General features: G+C 38.5%; 1 protein-coding gene across 1 annotated transcript in view; it reads left to right on the top strand.

Moving 5' to 3' along the window:
- The window catches only part of MAN1A1 (mannosidase alpha class 1A member 1), a 174,198-nt gene that overhangs the window by 48,817 nt on the left and 101,650 nt on the right, over nt 1–23,731 (top strand). Inside the window, exon 4 of the mRNA XM_077901305.1 lies at nt 12,589–12,669. Coding sequence (XP_077757431.1) covers nt 12,589–12,669 — 81 coding nt within the window. The remainder of the gene's footprint in view (nt 1–12,588; nt 12,670–23,731) is intronic.

Below are 23,731 nucleotides of genomic sequence, written 5' to 3'. Positions count from 1 at the left end.
GCAAGGACAAATGCTCAAGAGTTTCATCTCTGGGCATTTTTAAATTCAGTTCTGAGCTTCCTATTCTTTACTGTCACCTCAAAGAAGTATTGATCCCCTACATCCTCACATGGGAAATGTTGAAAACTGTCTTCAGTATGAATTTTATAGAATATGTAGAAATTTTCTCCAGAGGATAATTTCTTGTATAAAACCTCAGTGAAAGCCAAATTTATGTTAAAATTACTATTAAAAAGCAATTTTCTTCATTGAGGTCAAGTGAGACCTTTGTATGAGAGGCCGAGCTTTGAGAATGATTAGCCTGTTCCAGACACTTACCTAGGAACACATTGAGAATGGTGGTCTTGAGCAAGCACCTGGATTGTACTTTTGATTGTAATGAATACTGTATGCTTTAGAAATCAGATACAAGGGGATTCCTGGGTGGCCCAGGGGTTTAGCGCCTGCCTTTGGCCCAGGGTGTGATCCTGGAGTCCCGGGATCAAGTCCCACATCAGGCTCCCTGCATGGAGCCTGCTTCTCCCTCTGCCTGTGTCTCTGCCTCTCTCTCTCTCTCTCTCTGTCTCTCTCTCTCGAATAATAAATAAAATATTAAAAAAGATATCAGATACAGTTGACATATAATATTAGTTTCAAGTGTACAACATAGTGATTTCACAATTCTATTCACTATGTAATGCTGATGACATTAAGTATACTCGCCCTCTGTCACCATACAGTGTTCTTACAATATTATTGACTAATTGAATATTTCCTATTCTGTACTTTTCATTCCTGTGACTTTATTTTATAGCTGGAAGTTTGTACTTCTTAATCATCTTCATCTATTATCCCCACCTCCTCACCTGTAGCAATGACCGGACTGTTACCTGTATTTATGAATATGTTTGTTTTTCTTCATTTGTTTTGTCTTTTAGATTCCACATATAAATGAAATCATATGATATTTGTAAAGATTTATGGTATTCATCTGACTTGTTTTACTTAGTATAATAACCTCTAGGTCCATCCATATTGTCACAAATGGCAAGATTTTATCCTTTTTCCTTGCTGAGTAGTATTTGTGTGTGTGTATGCATGCATACCATATATCTTTTTGAATTAGTGTTTTCATTTTTCTTTAAGTAAATACCCAAAAGTGGAATTAATAGCTCATATGGTATTTTGTTTTTTTGAGGCACACCCATACTGTTTTCCATGGTGGCTGCACCAGTTTATATTCCCACCAACAGTTTAATGACCCAGATTGTTCTTTTTTTTTTTTTTTTTTTTTTTTTTTCCAGATTGTTCTTTTATCCAGACAGAATGTCATCCTACTTTCCAGGAAAATAAGCTATAAGGTTCCCTGTTAGAAAGATGTAAATAAATTGACCTCAAAAAACAATTTTGTATCTTCTCAAATGCATGAATGAGTACTTGACTAAGGTCCAGAGTTCTATGCCATAGACCATGAAAGAAGTGACTTTTGCCTTAGCATTTGCCTTAGTCTGTTTTAGAGCAGCATTATATCCTCATGAGTACAGATAAGTTAATTATCTTGTTGAATAGAGTTATTCAGTATTTTCTATCTGAATGCTAATCAGAGCCTGCCAAGGGTGATGATTTGGGTTTTGACTTTAAAAGGATACTGAGTTGTTCTCTCTGACAGTAATTAGTGATAGATTGGACTGCTATTTGAGGGCTCTTCTGGGTCTGCATAGTAAAACCAATCTATTCACATAGAGAAGATGGTTGTTTGCCTATCTTTGTGGCCTAAAGAACTTGCACTTTGTTCACCTTCACAGGTAGATCATATTACTTAAATATGAAACTAAAAGTTTCTAGGACATATGTTACACTAGTTTACATTGTTTAATACCGCAATTTAATCTGTTAAAAGGAGTTTATGCTTTTTTTTTTTAATTTATTTTTATTGGTGTTCAATTTACCAACATACAGAATAACCCCCAGTACCCGTGACCCATTCACTCCCACCACCCGCCCTCCTCCCCTTCCACCACCCCTAGTTCGTTTCCCAGAGTTAGGAGTCGTCATGTTCTGTCTCCCTTTCTGATATTTCCCACACATTTCTTCTCCCTTCCCTTATATTCCCTTTGACTATTATTTATATTCCCCAAATGAATGAGAACATACACTGTTTGTCCTTCTCCGATTGACTTACTTCACTCAGCATAATACCCTCCAGTTCCATCCACGTTGAAGCAAATGGTGGGTATTTGTCATTTCTAATGGCTGAGGAATATTCCATTTTATACATAGACCACAGCTTCTTTATCCATTCATCTTTTGATGGACACCGAGGCTCCTTCCACAGTTTGGCTATTGTGGACATTGCTGCTAGAAACATCGGGGTGCAGGTGTCCCGGCGTTTCATTGCATCTGTATCTTTGGGGTAAATCCCCAACAGTGCAATTGCTGGGTCGTAGGGCAGGTCTATTTTTAACTCTTTGAGGAACCTCCACACAGTTTTCCAGAGTGGCTGCACCAGTTCACATTCCCACCAACAATGTAAGAGGGTTCCCTTTTCTCCACATCCTCTCCAACATTTGTGGTTTCCTGCCTTGTGAATTTTCCCCATTCTCACTGGTGTGAGGCGGTATCTCATCGTGGTTTTGATTTGTATTTCCCTGATGGCAAGTGATGCAGAGCATTTTCTCATGTGCATGTTGGCCACGTCTGTGTGTTCCTCTGTGAGATTTCACTTCATGTCTTTTGCCCATTTCCTGATTGGATTGTTTTTCTTTGCTGTTGAGTTTAATAAGTTCTTTATAGATCTTGGAAACTAGCCCTTTATCTGATATGTCATTTGCAAATATCTTCTCCCATTCTGTAGGTTGTCTTTTAGTTTTGTTGACTGTATCCTTTGCTGTGCAAAAGCTTCTTATCTTGATGAAGTCCCAATAGTTCATTTTTGCTTTTGTTTCTTTTGCCTTCGTGGATGTATCTTGCAAGAAGTTACTGCGGCCGAGTTAAAAAAAGGTGTTGCCTGTGTTCTCCTCTAGGATTTTGATGGAATCTTGTCTCACATTTAGATCTTTCATCCATTTTGAGTTTATCTTTGGTATATAGTGTAAGAGAGTGGTCTAGTTTCATTCTTCTGCATGTGGATGTCCAATTTTCCCAGCACCATTTATTGAAGAGGAGACTGTCTTTCTTCCAATGGATAGTCTTTCCTCCTTTATCGAATATTAGTTGACCATAAAGTTCAGGATCCACTTCTGGGTTCTCTGTTCTGTTCCATTGATCTATGTGTCTGTTTTTGTGCCAGTACCACACTGTCTTGATGACCACAGCTTTGTAGTACAACCTGAAATCTGGCATTGTGATGCCCCCAGCTATGGTTTTCTTTTTTAAAATTCCCCTGGCTATTCGGGGTCTTTTCTGATTCCACACAAATCTTAAAATAATTTGTTCTAACTCTCTGAAGAAAGTCCATGGTATTTTGATAGGGATTGCATTAAACGTGTATATTGCCCTGGGTAACATTGACATTTTCACAATATTAATTCTGCCAATCCATGAGCATGGAATATTTTTCCATCTCTTTCTGTCTTCCTCAATTTCTTTCAGAAGTGTTCTATAGTTTTTAGGGTGTAGATCCTTTACCTCTTTGGTTAGGTTTATTCCTAGGTATCTTATGCTTTTGGTGCAATTGTAAATGGGATTGACTCCTTAATTTCTCTTTCTTCAGTCTCATTGTTAGTGTATAGAAATGCCACTGATTTCTGGGCATTGATTTTGTATCCTGCCACGCTACCAAATTGCTGTATGAGTTCTAGCAATCTTGGGGTGGTTTTCTATGTAGAGTATCATGTCATCGGCGAAGAGGGAGAGTTTGACTTCTTCTTTGCCAATTTGAATGCCTTTAATGTCTTTTTGTTGCCTGATTGCTGAGGCTAGGACTTCCAGTACTATGTTGAATAGCAGTGGTGAGAGTGGACATCCCTGTCTTGTTCCTGATCTTAGGGGAAAGGCTCCCAGTGCTTCCCCATTGAGAATGATATTTGCTGTGGGCTTTTCGTAGATGGCTTTTAAGATGTTGAGGAATGTTCCCTCTATCCCTACACTCTGAAGAGTTTTGATCAGGAATGGATGCTGTATTTTGTCAAATGCTTTCTCTGCATCTAATGAGAGGATCATATGGTTCTTGGTTTTTCTCTTGCTGATATGATGAATCACATTGATTGTTTTATGGGTGTTGAACCAGCCTTGTGTCCCGGGGATAAATCCTACTTGGTCATGGTGAATAATTTTCTTAATGTATTGTTGGATCCTATTGGCTAGTGTATCTTATTGAGAATTTTTGCATCCATGTTCATCAGGGATATTGGTCTGTAATTCTCCTTTTCGGTGGGGTCTTTGGTTTTGGAATTAAGGTGATGCTGGCCTCATAGAACGAATTTGGAAGTACTCCATCTCTTTCTATCTTTCCAAACAGCTTTAGGAGAATAGGTATGGTTTCTTCTTTAAACGTTTGATAGAATTCCCCTGAGAAGCCATCTGGCCCTGGACTTTTGTGTCTTGGGAGGTTTTTGATGACTGCTTCAATTTCCTCCCTGGTTATTGTCCTGTTCAGGTTTTCTATTTCTTCCTGTTCCAGTTTTGGTAGTTTGTGGCTTTCCAGGAATGCATCCATTTCTCCTAGATTGCCTAATTTATTGGTGTATAGCTGTTCATAATATGTTTTTAAAATCGTTTGTATTTCCTTGGTGTTGGTAGTGATCTCTCCTTTCTCATTCATGATTTTATTAATTTGAGTCTTCTCTCTCTTCTTTTTAATAAGGCTGGCTAATGGTTTATCTGTCTTATTAATTCTTTTAAAGAACCAACTCCTGGTTCTGTTGATCTGTTCCACAGTTCTTCTGGTCTCGATTTCGTTGAGTTCTGCTCAAACATAATTAACTCTCTTCTTCTGCTGGGTGTAGGATCTATCTGCTGTTTTTTCTCTAGCTCCTTTATGTGTAAGGTTAGCCTTTGTATTTGAGTTCTTTCCAGCTTTTGAATGGATGCTTGCATTGTGATGTATTTCCCTCTTAGGACTGCTTTTGCTGCATCCCAAAGATTTTGAATGGTTGTATCTTCATTCTCCTTAGTTTCCATGAATCTTTTTAATTCTTCCTTAATTTCCTGGTTGACCCTTTCATCTTTTAGCAGGATGGTCCTTAACCTCCACGTGTTTGAGGTCCTTCCAAACTTCTTGTTGTGATTTAGTTCTAATTTCAAGGCATTATGGTCTGAGAATATGCAGGGGACGATCCCAATCTTTTGGTATCGGTTCAGACCCGATTTGTGACCCAGTATGTGGTCTATTCTGGAGAAAGTTCCATGTGCACTTGAGAAGAATGTGTATTCAGTTGAGTTTGGATGTAAAGTTCTGTAGATATCTGTGAAATCCATCTGGTCCAGTGTATCATTTAAAGCTCTCATTTCTTTGGAGATGTTGTGCTTAGAAGACCTATCGAGGGTAGAAAGAGCTAGATTGAAATCACCAAGTATAAGTGTATTATTATCTAAGTATTTCTTCACTTTGGTTATTAATTGATTTATATATTTGGCAGCTCCCACATTCGGGGCATATATATTGAGGATTGTTACGTCCTCTTGTTGGATAGATCCTTTAAGTATGATATAGTGTCCCTCTTCATCTCTCACTACAGTCTTCGGGGTAAATTTTAGTTCATCTGATATAAGGATGGCTACCCCTGTTTTCTTTTGAGGACCATTTGAATGGTAAATGGTTCTCCAACCTTTTATTTTCAGGCTGTAGGTGTCCTTCTGTCTAAAATGAGTCTCTTGTAGACAGCAAATAGATGGGTCCTGCTTTTTTATCCAGTCTGAAACCCTGCACCTTTTGATGGGGTCATTAAGCCCATTCACGTTCAGAGTTACTATTGAGAGATATGAGTTTAGTGTCATCATGATATCTATTCAGTCCTTGTTTTTGTGGACTGTTCCACTGAACTTCTTCTTAAAGGGGAATTTTAAGAGTCTCCCTTAAAATTTCTTGCAGAGCTGGTTTGGAGGTCACATATTCTTTCAGTTGCTGCCTGTCTTGGAAGCTCTTTATCTCTCCTTCCATTTTGAATGGGAGCCTTGCTGGATAAAGTATTCTTGGTTGCATGTTCTTCTCATTTAGGACCCTGAATATATCCTGCCTGCCCTTTCTGGCCTGCCAGGTCTCTGTGGAGAGGTCTGCTGTTACCCTAATACTCCTTCCTCCCCATAAAAGTCAGGGATTTCTTGTCTCTTGCTGCTTTAAGGATCTTCTCTTTATCTTTGGAATTTGCAAGCTTCACTATTAAATGTCGAGGTGTTGAACGGTTTTTAATGATTTTAGGGGGGGGAATCTCTCTATTTCCTGGATCTGAATGCCTGTTTCCCTTCCCAGATTAGTTTTCAGCTAGAATTTGTTCAAATACATATTCTGGCCCTCTGGCCCTTTCGGCGCCCTCGGGAACACCAATTAAACGTAGGTTTTTCTTCCTCAGGCTGTCGTTTATTTCCCTTAATCTATCTTCATGGTCTTTTAATTGTTTGTCTCTTTTTTCCTCAGTTTCCCTCTTTGCTATCAACTTGTCTTCTATGTCACTCACTCCTTCTTCCACCTCGTTAACCCTGGTCGTTAGGACTTCTAGTTTGGATTGCATCTCATTCAATTGATTTTTAATTTCTGCCTGATTAGCTCTAAATTCTGCAGTCATGAAGTCTCTTGAGTCCTTTATGCTTTTTTCTAGAGCCACCAGTAGGTGTATAATAGTGCTTCTGAATTGGCTTTCTGACATTGAATTGTAATCCAGATTTTGTAACTCTGTGGGAGAGAGGACTGTTTCTGATTCTTTCTTTTGAGGTGAGGTTTTCCTTCTAGTCATCTTGCTCAGTGCAGAGTGGCCAACAGCAAGTTGTATTGGGAAAAGGAGAAAAAGAGAGGAGAAAAAGAAGGAAAGAAAAGAGAAAGAGAAAAAAAGGAAGAAAAAAAGAAAAGAAAAAGAGAAAGGAAAAAAAGGAAAATAAGGGTGGGGGAGGGAAACAAATCAAAAAGAAAAACAAAACAAAACAAAAACAGCAACAACAACAAAAACGGGGGAGTATCTTCTGATTCTGTGTACTTTAAGTCCCTTGGCTTCCCCTGGAACTTGTCCGTCCCGCTGGTCTTCTGGGGGAGGGGCCTGTTGTGCTGATTTTCAGGTGTTAGCACTTGGGGGAGCTGCTGTGCCCCTGCCTGGTGCAGGGCTCAGTGGGGGTTGTTTACCCCGTGAGGCCGCAGGAGGAACAGCCCCAGTGGCGGGGCAGCTCTGGAAACCTGGATTCAGCTCCGGCAGGAACTCCGTCTGCAGGGCCTGGAGGCTCCGGGGCGGGGCCGCTGATCTGCTCAGCTCGGGGCAGGAGCGTCCTCGCTGTCCTGGGCCCTCCCGGCCTCTGCCTGTCCCGGGGGAGGCCGATCCTGGGCTGTGTCCCGGCGCCCTGTGCTCCGCGGCCTGCGCTGTTGGATTCGCGCTCCCGGCCCGCAGCCCCCTCCGCGGAGCCGCCCCCGAGCCCCTCCGAGCTGCTCCTGGAACCGCGCAGGCCCCTCCGCACGGAGCCTCTTCCTCTGCCCGAGCCCCTCCGAGCTGCTCCCGCCCCGCAGCCCCCTCCGCGGAGCCTCTTCCTCCGCCCGAGCCCCCCCCGAGCTGCTCCGGGTCCCGCCGTGCGCGCTGCAGCCCTTAGGGAGCTCGGCGCACTCTCCCGGGGCGCAGGTGCCTGTTACTGTCCCGGGGAACCCGAGGGCACCCCCTCCCTCCCGGGTCCTGCTCCAACTCCCCGCGAGCCCCTTTCCGCCCGGGAAGGTCGGTGCAGCTCCTGCTCCTCCGGGACGGGGCTCTCCTGTCCTGGGGACACTCGCCCCGGCCTCAGCCCGGCTCCTCGCGGGGCCCCTCCCCCTTGGAGGCCTTTTGTTCCTTTATTTCTTTTTCCCCGTCTTCCTACCTTGATAGATGCGCGAACTCTTCTCACTGTAGCATTCCAGCTGGTCTCTCTTTAAATCTCAGGCCGAATTCATAGATTTTCAGGATAATTTGAAAGTTTTCTAGGTAATTTGGTGGGGACAGGTGACTTGGGGACCCTACTCTTCCACCATCTTGCCCCTTCTCACAGGAGTTTATACTTTTAATCCCCAAAATATTAATACAACATGTACTTTGAAATACTATTTATAAAGATCCCTTATAAGCTTGAAAATAGACAAGTTGTATAGCCAGCTAACTGCTCTTTAATCAGTGGCTTTGAAAAGTCTTATCCTGGGGTGCCTGGGTGGCTTAGTCAGTTAAGCATCTGATGACTCCTGGTTTCTACTCAGGTCATGATCTCAGAGTCGTGGGATCAAGCCCTGCATTGGGCTCTGGGCTCAGCTTGGAATCTGCTTCAGATTCTCTCTCCCCTCCCTCCTTCTCGCGGTTTGTTACTCTCTCAAATAAATCTTTAAAAAAGAAAAAGAAAGAGAGAAAGAGAGAGAGAGAGAGAAAGAAAGAAAGAAAGAAAGAAAGAAAGAAAGAAAGAAAGAAAGAAAGAAAGAAAGAAAGAAAGAAAGAAGAAAGAAAGAGGACAGGCTGACAGTTCATCTCACAGTTCATATATATGTAGTGAACCAAAGGCCAGAAATATTCAGGAATAAACTTATTATTATAAGTCTAAGACACCCAAGACAATATAAGAGATTAGTACTGAGGCCTAATTTTTCCATGATTTGTTACTCCTTGAGTCTAGATGTGTCCTTATTTATACCATATATTTTATTAAATTTACACATGAATGCGGTTAAGTGTATCCTTCGATTCAAGGCTGTTGGTGGTGGAAAGTCAAAATGAAAGAACAGTTTCTCCAGTCCAGATTTTTTGTGGTTAGGCCTTCAGGCAAAATTTTCAGCTTCCACTTGTTTATCAATTGTGATTTTAACTAATAGGTGCATGCAATTTAGCCAGAAGCCTGAATCTTCTCAAACTGGGACTCACATATTGACAGTGCACTAGGAGCTACAGAATACATGGAGCATATTCTTGTAATGTAAACTTACTTAAAGATTTAAGGAATTAAATTTTGTTTTAAAATAAACACAGATTAAGGAAACTACAAAACTCACATTAATTATTGGAAAAAAATCACAAAATATTTTAGTATTACAGGCTGTTTGGGGCTCCCCTTCATGACATACTATCCTTTCCCTGCCCTAACCCCTCTGTCTTTAGGTTAAGTCACAGGAAAAGTTTTAGAAAATCTTAAAAGCCACTGCATGAATATTAATGACATGAATATATTCACTTAAATTTAACAAAATTATTTTAATGGAAATCATAATCAGAAATTTATAAAAATAGCCTAAGACCATGATTATAGAAATTCCCTTTTGAAAATCCAGGTATCCTATAAAGTATATCAAACCCAAAAGGAAGTTTGGTTATATTTCAAAAGAAGAGTTTTAGCCATTGAGAAATAGTACTCCCATGAGGGTTAGAGAAGATGTGTCAGTTTGCATTCTGAAATTTAGAATGTTAGGATTCTAGAGTTTCTGATTAACCCCTGAGGAAATAAAGTAACTAAGCTGAGTTACTGTGCAGTGGGTAATGGTGGCGGCTGTCCACTGAGCATACTGTGCCAAGTGCCATGCGCAGTGCTTTACATTCACAGACTCATAACGTCTTGTAAAGAATGCCTTTTCCCTTTTTACAAATGAGAAAACAGAGACTCAAAGAGAGTAAGTGACTTGTCTGGGATCTTACACTCAGCTAGTTCCAGAAGCAGCCTTCAATCTCAGGTCTTTCTGACTCTAGGGTAGTGTTTTTATGGTCTGTTGCCAATGTAGAATACCAATTTGCTCCGGTGGGATAATTTTCATTTTTTTGGTCCTTTTTATCTAAGGATCTGTAAAGAGTGACCAAAAGTGTCTAAACCTCAGTCTTCTGCCCTATAACATAAAACAGCCAGGAATGTTGAAAGATCTCTCAAGCTAAGGTTTCTAAATAATTTAGATTTAACTTTGATAAAAAGACATAGAAAAAATAATATGTTGAGAATTCTAATGTCATTCCAGTTTTCACAAGGAGGAAAATGTGATGACTCTTGAGTATTACTAATGGTGATATGACATTCCAGAGCAAGACTTTAGACGACAAGGACATAGCAAACACTGGATAGCTGTATGAATTCACCAGCAAGCCAGATTTGCTTCTTAGGCTCACCAGACTGCTACATCCATGAAATTCAAAAGCAAAGCAACTGACCTGGAGCATGGTACTTGGCAAGGTCATTTCTCAATATTTTACAGACAGAGCAGGATAAACAGAATTTAGGTTCTAGAATACATTGTTAGATCAATAGCTGATTGAACAGCTGTAACCAATAGGTGATTGATATCTAGCTGAAGATACAGTTCTGATGATATTTGACATGACTCAGTCTTCTGCCTTGCAATAATTTTTATCAGATGTCTATATAAAGGTCCTGATTATCCAAAATTTTCATAGGAGGAAGAGAATGCATATCTAGTGTATCCATGGCCAGAATAAGAATATGAAAATCACCTTAACAGGCTTTAGTAGGCAGAAATGTAGAGGACTGTTCTCAGTTTTTAAAACTGAAAAATACAAGTAAAAATAGAGTCATAGGATTTGAGGGTTTAAATCCATTAGATTTTATTGTAAGACATTGCTACCTTTAGACATAAGAAATACAGCTATGTGAACCAAAATAAATTAATGAATTACCTTCCTTTTTCCTTATTAGCAATTTTGTGGAATAAAAAATCTTTTACCAATATTTATACAATGCTCATTCAGAATGGTACACCTCATTGGTAAATTCTACCTATATAGAGTGATTTTAGTCAAATTATATCAGATGCATATTGCAGATTATGAAATACTGTTAAACTCACCAAGGAGTCTTATATTATGCTTTTGTGTAGCTCTGGCTCAGTAATTCTCTCCTTAAAAAAAAAAAAAAAAACATTTATTTACTTGAGAGAAAGGATGTGTATGAGCAGAGTGCAGAGAGGCAGAGAGAGAGGGAGAGAATCCTCAAGCAGACTCCCTGCTAAGCACATAGCCCTACATGGGGCTCAATCCAAAGATCCTAAGACCATGACCTAAGCTGAAAATGAACTACCCACTTTAACCAACTGAGCCACCCAGCCACCCTGTAATTCTCTCTTCTAAGTTGTTTTATAATCTTCCCTTGCAGGAAAGCTTTTGAAAAAATTTTTAACTTAAGCAGCTGCTTAGCTTTGTTAGATCCTTATAACTTGTTTAGAGAGAGTGGGAATTAATGAAAATATATGGAAGGAATAATTCTCTGGAATTATTTCCTCCCACTGAAGTATAGATTCCATGAGTTTGAGGACCATGTCAGTCTTCATTACCATGACCCTAGAGCCTACGCCAGTGCCTGGCACATGGTAGTTATGTGTTAAATATTTGGTAAAGGAAATAATATCGTGAGTAATTTTAACTAAGCTCATCTGCCGGATATTGACTCCATAGAGTATAGTTTGCTGTTAGTGCCCATGGTTATCTGTGAATGATTTGACCTTATTGCAAAAGTGAACATCTACTCAGGAGGCTATTCAACATGAAAAGACACTAACTTGTATCTTACACCTATTGTAGGTTGGGTCTGTTAAATTGTCTAGTAACAGCACGTGGGACAGACAGATCCATTTAGTAGTCAAGTATTATAAGATGACACAAGTACTGGTAGTAACTACTAATTATATGCCACAATGATATGACCATTAATAAAGAGACGATGCATTTTTCTGTAAGGTGATATAGGAGTCAGGATAACAGAGCCATGGGTCAGGAATCGGAGCACTCTGGTCAAATTCTGATTCAACTACTCACAGTAACTACCGTAAGTCTCAGTGTCTCTATTTGTACAATAGACATTAGACCAGGAATTATTTCACAGAGTTGATGTGAGGATTGAAGGACATAGTCCATGTAAACATATTAGTACAGGATCTGGCACATGGTGAATAATAAAAGCAAACTCCTTTATGCAGATGAAATTTCTTCTCAGAAAGATGTGACCATCTTAGGCCACAGGCAGGAATGTGGGAGCCAGCACCTGGAACCCAGGTCCCTCTAACTTCAAATTCTATTTGCATTCTAGCTGTATGCTACTTTAACATGATGTGAGAAGAATGCTAGAATGTTCAACTACCAACCAAAGTACAAAGGGTCTGCATGGCCTTTCAGGAAGGAAAAGCAGGCAAAAGAATGAAATAAAAGGAAAACACAGAATAGAAAAATAAAATGTCCTAGCCTTGTTGATGTCTGCACAAATAGAGAATGCTAAATCCAGGATCTGTTGTTGTACAGAGGGAGGAAATAATTTTATAAATATTTTATAATTGTTACTTTAAGAAAGTCAAAATTATTTCATCTGTTTACATATATTTTGACACTGTTAAAAGACAGAACTTTTTCCTTTTGTATATAAATTGCTCTGGGCAAGCATATAAGATAGAGCAAAATTTAAATATTTATTGGACTTCATCGTGATGGCATTTTTCTCAATTGTGTACTATCATTTATGTATGAATCTCCTTTGTTTCCACAGAATGCTGAAGTTTCTGTCTTTGAAGTAAACATACGCTTTGTTGGTGGACTACTCTCAGCCTACTATCTATCTGGAGAAGAGGTAAGGTGAAACTATAAAATTACATTTTGGGGGTAAAATGTGCTTTTTGTGGTATCTGTTTTCATATTTTGATGGTCCTCTAGCATACACTGAATCTCATTTAATATATACTAATTAAACGAGCATGCTGGGAAAGGTGGGCACAACATGTTCTGAGGATATGGTAAGCAATGCCTTTTAAAAAGCCTGGCTCCATTCTGTTAGGTGTGATGTGACTATACCTATAAATGGGATATGCCTGTGGACAAATTAGAGAGGTTTAGTGCAGTGGCAGGTTTGTGGATAAATTGTTTTTCTTTAAAAATTATGTTAACGTTTGTATAATGTTAGCTTAACAAAAACTTTTTTGAAGGTGAAGAAAGTTTGACAGGTAAGATGTGACCTTACCTGACAGGTAAGATCTAAAAATTACAATATTTAAGAAATTGAAGGGGTAACTGAGGTACTCAGCCTTCCAGTGAGAAGTCCTGTAGGCCGGTGTCCCTGTGTAAAGTACTTTGGAGCTCTTCCTAGAGTGAGGCTTAGTTCATTATCTGCTCTGAGGAAAGCAGGAATCTGTAATTCAGCTGTCTTTTATTGATAGATTAAGAAAAGATTTTTGTATCATGCTTCTAAAGAGCACGGATGCTATTTTCTTGAAAGGTTTTGGACAACTTTATGAATATCCTAAGTGTCCACTAAGAGTTGTTGGAATGGACTTTGCCTTTAATGTTGACAGTATTAAAAGCTGACGTCAAGGAAAAACAGTCACATATTTCAATTGCATGTCAGTCAGATTTGTGTGAGCCTCAGCATTCTGGCTGGGGAGGAGCGGATCTTACCTAGGGTAGTATTTCATGTATTTCTGTGCTCCTTCAAAACAGATTTAAGCAGAGCAATAAATGTTTAATGAGAAAAGCTGCTTTACTTGGTTGCTGTCTCCCGGGCACTATCTGAGCCATAACAAAACAGCCTGCACAATCTTCACGTTCTGTCTTTAGATTTTATTCCACCATAGATATTTTTAAAGTATATAAATGGCTCTGTATTCCCCTCTATCCGTCCTGCTTAAGTGTTAAATTCTTTTCCTCATTATGGACTCTGTCACCTTCTCAGCATCAGTCCTCTTCTTCCCTTTCTCCAGGCCCGCATAACTTCATTTGTTCAGTTTGCTTTAGGATGTTCCAAACTTTAAGCCAGGGCATCCATATTTTGAAAAAGTCTTACGGAAAATTAATGTTGTTTTAGTTAGCAAGTTCCTGCTTTTAGAATATTTGTCTTGGAGTATCCAGTGCCTGGTGTTCTCATTGTTTTTGACGTGAATACTTAGGATGAACTTGGTTTTTAACTTTTTTCATCATTTATATGAAGGTGAGACAATTTGAAGAATATAAGAACTGCATCCTTTTGGGCACCTGAGTGGCTCAGTAGTTGAGCGTCTGCCTTTGGTTCAGGTGTTGATCCTGAGGTCCTGGGATCGAGTCCCACATCAGGCTCCCCAGAGGCCTGCTCCTCCCTCTGCCTATGTCTCTGCCTCTCTCTGTGTCTCTCATGAATAAATAAATAAAATCTTTAAAAAAAAAAACTTCATCCTTTTATATCTGGGCTCAATTAGGATAGTCGAATATACAAAGATAAACAACACATTTCTTTTAAATATGCATCATATTTAATTAGGATTTTTTTCACTTATAGTAATGTCTTATTTATATACACATGTGTTTTATGTATGTGCATGCTTATTATAAACCTATAGTTAAATATGTTATATAAATATGATATCCATAGATATTTTGCCTACAGATAAAATCATTTGCCACAGATCTTGTAAAGGTACTTTTTTATTTCATACTTAGCTAACTTTAGTAAACAAAGTACTACAAAGAAAACCTCCACTGAAAGTATTCTTTTCGTGTATTTGCTTTGTCCTCACCCCCATTCAAAACATTGTTTTTATTACATCTAGATTTTCTATATTGTAATTTTATAAAAATTACTTATGGTTGTTCCCTTCTTACATACTCTTCTGTTTCTGTAAAATACACTTTTGGTTCATAAAGGTTCATCATCTCAGCATAATATTTGTATAGCCAGTCCCTAAATGTTGAGTAGTTATTTCCAGTGTTCCTGTATTTTGGATAATGTAGCCATAATCAGCTGATAAATATTTATTCTCTAAAGTGGGCTTGCTGGATGAGAAGTGATTAGTAGATGACTGCTTTAACATCATTTCCTTTCTTAGCCACCTCATCACTGACAATTTCATTTGACCTATGTACTTGGGGGAGTTGGCTATCAGGAATGTGGTCAAGAAAAAACATTTTACCCCCAAGTCTGTACTTGAGCTACTTGTCTCCATATCTAAATGAAAAAAATTGAACATGTTATTTCTTAATAGAAAGAACATCAACGTGGCCAAATTATGAGTTAGTTGGTTTCAGATTGTTGGTAAAGTTCTATATTATACATTTTTATGTAAATCAAAGTATTTACTAAGATAGTCTAGGCAAGTTTGTCTTCCTAAAGTATCTCATAGAGGGCCTACTAAATCACCATAATTTGAGATGCTCATTTCATTGCTGAGGCTCAGGAGTAATTTGAGAACATCATATAAATCACCATCAGAACCATATAGCCCCACATTGATATAAGCTCAAAATTCTTAAATTTATATTGCAAAAACAGAAGAGGAAGTACCACTGGCTTATGTTACATGCTTCTAAATTACAATTAGATAGTAATCAAGAATGCCAGCAGAACTCTAAAACCTACCAAAATTATGATGGGAACATGGCATACCCGTTGATAAGTACTTTGACTATAGGGACATATTCAAAAAATTCTAAAACACCCTAGCTCACTTAAAACGTTTTGTAGTGCCATTAAAAACAGTCAAACTACAAGATTTTCAGTTCGTATAAGAAATGCAAACAATCACAAGAATTACAAACGTTTAGGATAGAGATAAGATGCATACTAAATAGGAATTAGTATTAAATATAGATAAAAGAGATAGTATTGCTGTATTATAAACTCAAGGGAAACTAAAGTCCTCATTGGAGACAGTAAATAGCAGCATCTAGGATATTATTACCCAAAATATGTTCTACAGAGCTCTAGTTTCTTTAGATATGTCAGGATAAGTCTGGTTCTGTATGCATACTAAAAATAAGTTCAGAAAAAGCTACATCTTATATTCTTAGAAATTCACAATGTACAGAAAAAGAAACTAATTGAATTTTATTTATCCCTGGGTTTTCCATATTTCCTTAACTGTAACCTTCCTTCCTTTTCCTTAATATAACATTTGCTAACATTGAGTTACAATACTGTTTCCTAGAAAAAATTTTGAGAAACCTCACTGTACAATGGGAGTAACCTAAGCAAAAATGATATTAAAAATTGGCAAATGAAAAAAAAATTGGCAAATGAAAAACAAGACATTGCAAGGGAAGATATATATGGAAAGGAGCATGTATGAATATACTACATATTATTTGTTGTACAGTAGTAACCAATGGCTTTATTGAGCAGAAAGTGAATTGAACAGGATTTAATGGTGCCACAGACTCATAGTGAGAGCTGAAAAACAAGTTGGAAGTAAGTTTTGAGTGGCCACAGAGGTGGCTCAACAGTCACACTGGGACATCCTAGAATTAATAAACATGCCCTATTTTTTTCCTACCCTTGTCAGGACACAAAGGCCCAGAAGAAAGAGATCAGTTGGCAGTTTTATTTACATGTGAGGAATGAATGAGAGAATATGATAGAAGAAGTCTTCTATAGGATTTGAATTCAGTATTCTTTGAGGACCAAGTATAGATAATTCCTGAACAGGAAATTGAGGCCTTATTAGAAGGGTGAGAAGAATAAATGTTTGGAAACCAAAAAACAAACAAACAAAACCAACAATACAATGTCAGTATGGTGAGTAAGGGTATCAGAGGAAACAGACAAGCCATATGGAAATTGATAATTTAATGATATGCTTGACAAAACTTTTCCTGATTTGCAAAACTACTTTATTCTGTAAATTAAGAGAGAACATTTGGAACTACTAAGATATTTACTTCTTAGAGGAGATATTTGACTAGTGTGTTTTATGTATGTGAACTAGAAAAACAAAACATCAACTCCTGAATGCTAAAATGATGGAAGAACTAGCTTTCAATGAAAAAAGGTACCAAGACATCTGATCTAACACTGGGGAAACACACATAATGGATTCTTATATTAGATCAGTTTACTCCACCAGACATCCTTCATTGCAAAGGGAGCAAAAAATATTTCTCCCCAAATTCACCAAAAGAAATCCGCTGCTCCAAACACCAATACAAAAGATCGCTAAAGGACTTCCTGCAAAGAGAAGCAGATAATGCCACTAAGTTTAGGAATGTCAAGGAAGAAAATGTATAGGGAGGGGATAGGATTGTGGAGTAGGGAAGAGAGAAATAAGATTAGAAAAATGAGTTTACTGGTGGATAGATCTACCATTTTCTCATAATAGGATCCAGATATTTGGGGTTTCTTACAAGAAATGTGCATAATATACACAGAGCTGTTAAAAACAGAGAATAAAGTCAGACTATATGTTTTTAATTTTTAATTCCATGTAGTTAACATACAGCGTTATATTAGTTTCAGGTGTACAATATAGCATCCCTCAGTGCTCATCGTAAGTGCACTCCTTAATTCCCCATCACCTATTTCATCATGGATGGAACACCATCTCTCCTCTGGTAACCATCACTTTGTTCCTTAGAATTTAGAGTCTGTTTGTTGCTTTGTCTCTCTCTTATTTTTTTCCTTTTCTTTTTTTTTTTTTTTAATTCCACATATGAGTGAAATCATATGGTATTTGTCTTTCTCTGACTGATAGAGAATATTAAAATCACAGGTAAAATTAACAAACAGCTGGTATACCCAACTAGGCTATGGGCAGAAATTTGTCTATGGGTTTCCTAGCAGCCAGACCAAAAAAGGGTAGAGAATTAACGGTAATTTGGTTTTCCTTTTTTACAAATGCTAAAAAGTGAATAACATAAAATGACCCACATATAATATCACTTTATACTATACTAAATTTTCCATAAAATGTATAACTATTATAAATAGGGAAAAAAAAAAAGATCCACCAGAAATAGATTAATACCCCTGTCTCCAAATCCTGCCTAAATTGTAAAAATCAGGCTTAGATTTCTCCTCTTATCTGGATAGTAGTTTAATTATGGTCTCTAATAAAGTTGATTTGAGTCTAGGAAGCAAAGATATCAATAGAGGGCATAATTGCAAAACACACAAAGAAAAAAAAATTGAAAAAAAGTGTGATCATAATACCCTAAGAGCAATATATTATTAAGCCCAGGGGCACCTGAGTGGCTCAGTTGGTTAAGCGTAGGACTCTTGACTTCAGCTCAGGTCATGATCTCAGGGTTGTGAGATTGAGCCCTCTTCTGGTTCCATGCTGAGCATGGAACCTGCTTAAGATTCTTTCCTTCCCTCTCCTTTTACTCTTCCCCCAAACCCCCTCACTGTGATGTGCAAGTACTGTCTCAGAAAAAACAACAACAAAAACATTTGGGGCATCTGGGTGGCTCATCTGGCTAAGCAGCTAACTCCTGATTTCAGCTCAGGTCATGATCTCAGGGTCATGGAATCTGCTTGAGATTCTCTCTCCCTCTGTCCATATACCCGTGCCCCCACTCATTTTTTTTTTTTTTTTTTGAGTAATGCAGTTAAAATGGAGGCTTGAAATAATGGCATAATAGAAAAATTAGGTAACCAAATTCTTGACCAATATTTATTGTATGTTACAGACAATGAAATTTTTTTAGTAAAATTTATGTATAATGCCACAATCAAAATAAAACATTGGGTATAAAAGATACACATATTTTAAATGGTGAGACCACATGAAATTTTTTAAATAACCTCTTAAATAATTGGATCAGGGAGTGAATCTATAATATTAAAATAGGATATTCAACAAACAACTAAAATATAAGCATTTATTTATATTTAAAATCTGTGGAAAGGGGCACCTGGGTGGCTCAGGGATTGAGCATCTGCATTTGGCTCAGGTCGTGATCCTGGGGTGCTAGGATCAAGTCCCACATCAAGCTCCCTGCATGGAGCCTGCTTCTTCCTCTGCATGTGTCTGTGCGCCCCCCATCTCATGAATGAATGAATAAATAAATAAATAAATAAATAAATAAATAAATAAATCTTTTAAAAAACTGTAGAAAGTAGCCAAAGTTATTCTTAGAGAAATACATCATTTTAAATGTCTATATTATGAAAATACTATATGGTTAACTAAATCTATATTAATTAGAAGAAAAGATTCAAGAAGAAAGGGAAATAATAAAAATTAGAGCATTAAATACATTGCAAAATGAGGAAAGGGCTAGGTTTACAAAGCTTTTTGTCCCTCCTTTTCATCAATATTCTCTCTCTCTCTCTCTCTCTCTCTCTCTCTCATTTTTTTTTTTTAAGAGAGAGAGAGAGAGGGAAGGGGAGGAGAAAAGGGAGAGGGAAGGAGGGAACCTCAAACAGACTTCCCACTGATTCAAGATCAAGAGTCAAATGCTTCACCAACTGGGCCGTCTAGGCGCCCCTCATCAATATTCTTACTGAGATTTGTCTGGGAAAGGACGTGGTGACGGGAAGAATGTATCAGCTGAGGTGAGTTAGAGGGGCTCAGTGGGCAGGAAACCCCCTCGGGGAGGTGTGCTCTTGGGCAGAGCAGCACGTTGTCCTGGAGGTGAGATTGGGCAGCCGTGCACACACAACAGTGAGTCACAACCTCAGAGAAGTCACAGAGCTCTTCAGTGATGCTGGTTACACTCCTGCCACATGCTGGACACCGTTCTTTGCCTTGAGACATACCTGAGAACCAGAGCCCCTCAAATCCCTGCCCTGTGGATTTTAGCTTCTAGTGAGGAAAGGTAATTCTCATCAACCCAAACTGGGAAACGTGAAGGGACCCATAAGAAAAAAAGGTTTGGTTTGCGTTTTGGTTTGTAAGTTTTGCTTTTGCTGCAATAGGATAATAGGGCAGCAAAGTGGCTTAGAGCACAGCTGACCCAACCCTATCTCCAGTGTCTCAGCCCTTCAGCGAGTTCAGCACCTGAACACAAAGGAAGCTTGTAATTGGGCCACACAGCCCTTCTTGCAAACCTCCACTGGTCCCTGTGCCTTTCTAGATTGAATCTTCTGGATTTGACCCATGGAGAAGGCCATTTTAGTCCAGACTCTTGCTTCTCCTTTCTGGATTTGTTCACGGTGCCTCTCACACACCTTCCTCTCTAACTACAGTGTGCCTTTTTTCCCCTAAAATACTGCAAGCACATATGTGTGGATTCTATAGCCACATTCACTTCCCCTAGAGTGGCTTTCATGCTGCTCCCCCCTGCCCCCACCTAGGTAGCACCCTGCAGTGAGGCCTTCCAGAGCTGAGCCTGGCTCCAGTCCTACGAGGAGGCAGTCAGGGACTTCCTTCCCTGCATTCTCTGCATATGCTGTCACTCTGCATTGTTGACGGCCTTCTTCAATACTTCTTTCCCCAGTAGAATCTGTACAACTCAAAAATAAGGATTCAGCTTCTACTGTTTTTAGAGCCCTTTGCTTAGTTAGCACTGTATGCCTAACACTAGAAATATTTAGTGTTTGTGACTAAACTTTTATTAGGCTTTCTGTGACCTTAGTTTTTTAAGACTCCAACAGAAAATTCTTCCTTTAAAGCAAAATCTGTACATTGATAACACAAACAAGCAAATGGCCTGGAAGATCCTGTGTAAACTTTTTAAAGCTCCACCCCACTCCCTGCCTTAACCCCTCCCACTAACTGGCAAAACTTCTTCCTTTTTATTTTTTTTAAGATTTTATTTATTTATTCATGAGACAGAGGGGGTGGGCAGAGACACAGGCAGAGGGGGAAGCAGGCTCCCTGAAGGAAACCTGATGTAGGACTCGATCCCAGGACCCCAGGATCATAATCTGAGGCAAAGGCAGATGCTTAACCACTGAGCCACCAGGTGCCCCACATCTTACTTTTTAGAATCTATTCTAAAAATGCTGGTTCTGTGAAAGTTTTGAAAGCCGGTGAGCTAGAGACTACATCAAAATTTAATTAATTACCAAATATTATTGGTCATTTATAGTGGGGTTTTTTTTTTGTTGTTTTGGGGGGGGGTGTTTTTTTGTTTTGTTTTGTTTTGTTTTTTTAGAGGATAGGAGGGCCCAAGGGAGAGGGAGAGAGAGAATCTTATTCAGGCTCCACATCCAGTACTGGGCTCTGATCTCAGGACCCTAAGATCACGACCTGAGCCAAAATCAAGAGTTGGCTGCTCAACAGACTGAGCCACCGAGGTGCCCCTGTAGTGGACCTTTTAAATAGAATTGACGTTAGAGCACTTTGTGAAATTGTAAACCTAAGATGAAATTATAAAAGGTAAATGGGAAAGGGAATATTCAATGTATATTTGCTTCAATTTGAGGAAACTATTCAGCTAAAACTTTATTAGCCATTTAATGATACACTTATGCCATACAGAGCAATTTTAATCATGTTTACTAACTGGTATTGATTGTCTCCTTATGTTGTTTTCTACTAATGTGTTTGACCCTGATTTCTTAGAAATTTAGATTGATCCTTCTGTATACCTTAGGTATTAAATTTACTATTTAGCATTTATTATTTAAATTTTTATAAAAGAAAGAAATATGATATACGGAATAAATATTTTCACTTGAAAGGTTCAAAGTGATACTAGATTATAGTAATTTTGTTAATTAGATTTCCATGGTTAATGAGTTCCAACTGTCTCTCATTGAATGTACCATTAGAAGTTTAATTTGTACTTTAAAAGATCTAGGAATATATGGAATTGATTATAAATAATATATATTTTAGTCAAATGAAATGACTACATTTTTCTTGTCCTAGAGTGAATTACTAAATCATATCTACTCCTTAATCCAAGTTTGCAATATGTGTTTCTCTGTTTATAAAAATCTATCCTGTATTTATAATTGTTTTCAAAGACACGGAAGTTTTATCAGCTGTAAGAACTTTATCTCTACAATTCACAAAAGCAGTTCTACAGTTTGCTAGTAATTCTATTTCTAAAACTTTTTCATGTTAATGTATAATAGCAGAAGCTGTTCTGATTTCTATCTGATTATAAACCAAATAAGAGTGCTTGGCACGCAAAAGAAAAGGAAAGTCAGAAAAGTAACTTTTTCATTTCTTTCTTTTTTTTTTTTTTTTAAAGTAAACTCTACCTCCAGTGGGGGGCTTGAACTCACAACCCCGAGATCAAAAGTTGCATGCTCTACCAACTGAGCCAGCCAGGCACCTCTAACTTGTTTCCTAATGAAATATTTGTGTCCCTTTTAGTTTAGCACAGTGCCTTGCACATAGTAAGCAAACAACAGATTCACATCGGTAAGTGTTGACCTAGGTGATGAAGTGACAACTTCAAAATCTCGGTGATTTAAGACAATATGCTCTGTACATTCTATGTGCTCTGCCCATGACTGCTTCTCATGATCGTCCATCCAGGGCCCAGACTGATGGAGTGGCTGACACCTGAACCATTTCCATTTGTCAAGATGGGAGTCAGAGAGTTGGAGGGTGGAGGTAGTAAAAAGAGAATCTAGAAAATGCACACTGGCTTATAATGCCTATGTCACAAAGACACCTGTTACTTGAACCCACATCTCACTGGCTAGAGCAAGACACATGGCTGCTATAATTTAAAAGTTGGGGGAGGGGATTCATTGTACCACCCTATCCCTGAGAGAAAAATTTAGTGGACAATGTTAATGACTGCCACCATGGCCACTAACTTGGATTAAAATGTATAGCCTTCCCAACCACCAGGAATTGCAGCAGATAGGAATTTGTGAAAAGAGACAAAATTTTCCAAGGATCTCCAAACTGGAATCCATCTATACCACTTCCTTCCTATGGCACCAAGATAGTAAGTGGAGTGTTGTGCCTTGGGATAATTGTTTTCAGTAACTTTTCAAGTAAAAGGCTACTCCTCTAGCACTTGTCTGCTAACATCTGCTTCTCCAAGAAATACCTTCTATTCTAGGGACACCTAGATGGCTCAGTGGTTGAGCATCTGCCTTTGGCTCAGGGAGTGATCCCAGGGTCCTGGGAACAAATCCCACATCAGACTCCGTGTGAGGAGCCTGCTCTCCCTCTCCCTGTGTCTCTGCCTCTCTTTCTGTGTCTGTCATGAATAAATAATACAATTTAAAAAAAATAGACAAGAAATACTTTCTATTCTAGACTTCTCCCATAACTTTCCAAATTTTAAACAGTAAAGTTGACAGACATAAACTACCCTGTACAAAAGTAATGACTGTTACCACCATTGCTGTTGTCTGATGTGGGAGTTAATCGCTGCTTTCTGGCAGCACCCAATTGTGTTGATCAGATATTGAGGACCTGGTGCTTCTCTTTCAACCACTTTCTCTTTGATTTAAGTGCTTCCCCAGGCCAGTCATTTCTCATTTTACAAAAGTCTAATGAAAGAGATGAGGTAATAGATTTAGATTTACGTTGAATCATTTCATAATTTACAATGTCTGTTAAAACCAATACTCCAAAATCGTTTTTTACTGCCTGAATCCTATTGACATGGATTTCTAATGCTAGGTATGTCTGTTTTAAACAAGCTGTATTTTTCCAGGAATATTCCTATGTGTTCTTTTTCTTTGAAATTGTGGTGCCCACCAGAAAGATACCAAGCAGTAGCTATCGCAAGGAATTTAAAATTTGATAGGGCTAGTAGAAAATTCCTCAGAATTGTGATAATTTGCCATCTGCTAAGTTCACTTATTTAGTGAATCAGCAGATGTTTATGGAATACCTGCTTTGAGCCACTGCACTTGATGCTGCAGAAACAACAAACAAAAGGAAGACAGTCTCCGCTGACAAACCGTAATTCATTTAGATTTCACAACAACCCTATAAAATAAGAATAGGTATTTTTATCCTTATTTGATGGAGGAAGAAACAGAGCAGATTATTAGGGAACTTGACCAAAGGCATGCAGAGTGGTGGAGC

This window comes from Canis aureus, chromosome 1 (assembly GCF_053574225.1).
Source record: "Canis aureus isolate CA01 chromosome 1, VMU_Caureus_v.1.0, whole genome shotgun sequence".
Classification (NCBI taxonomy): Eukaryota; Metazoa; Chordata; class Mammalia; order Carnivora; family Canidae; genus Canis; species Canis aureus.
The sequence above is the reverse complement of the archived record's forward strand: the minus strand, read 5'-3'. Positions and strand labels throughout refer to the sequence as shown.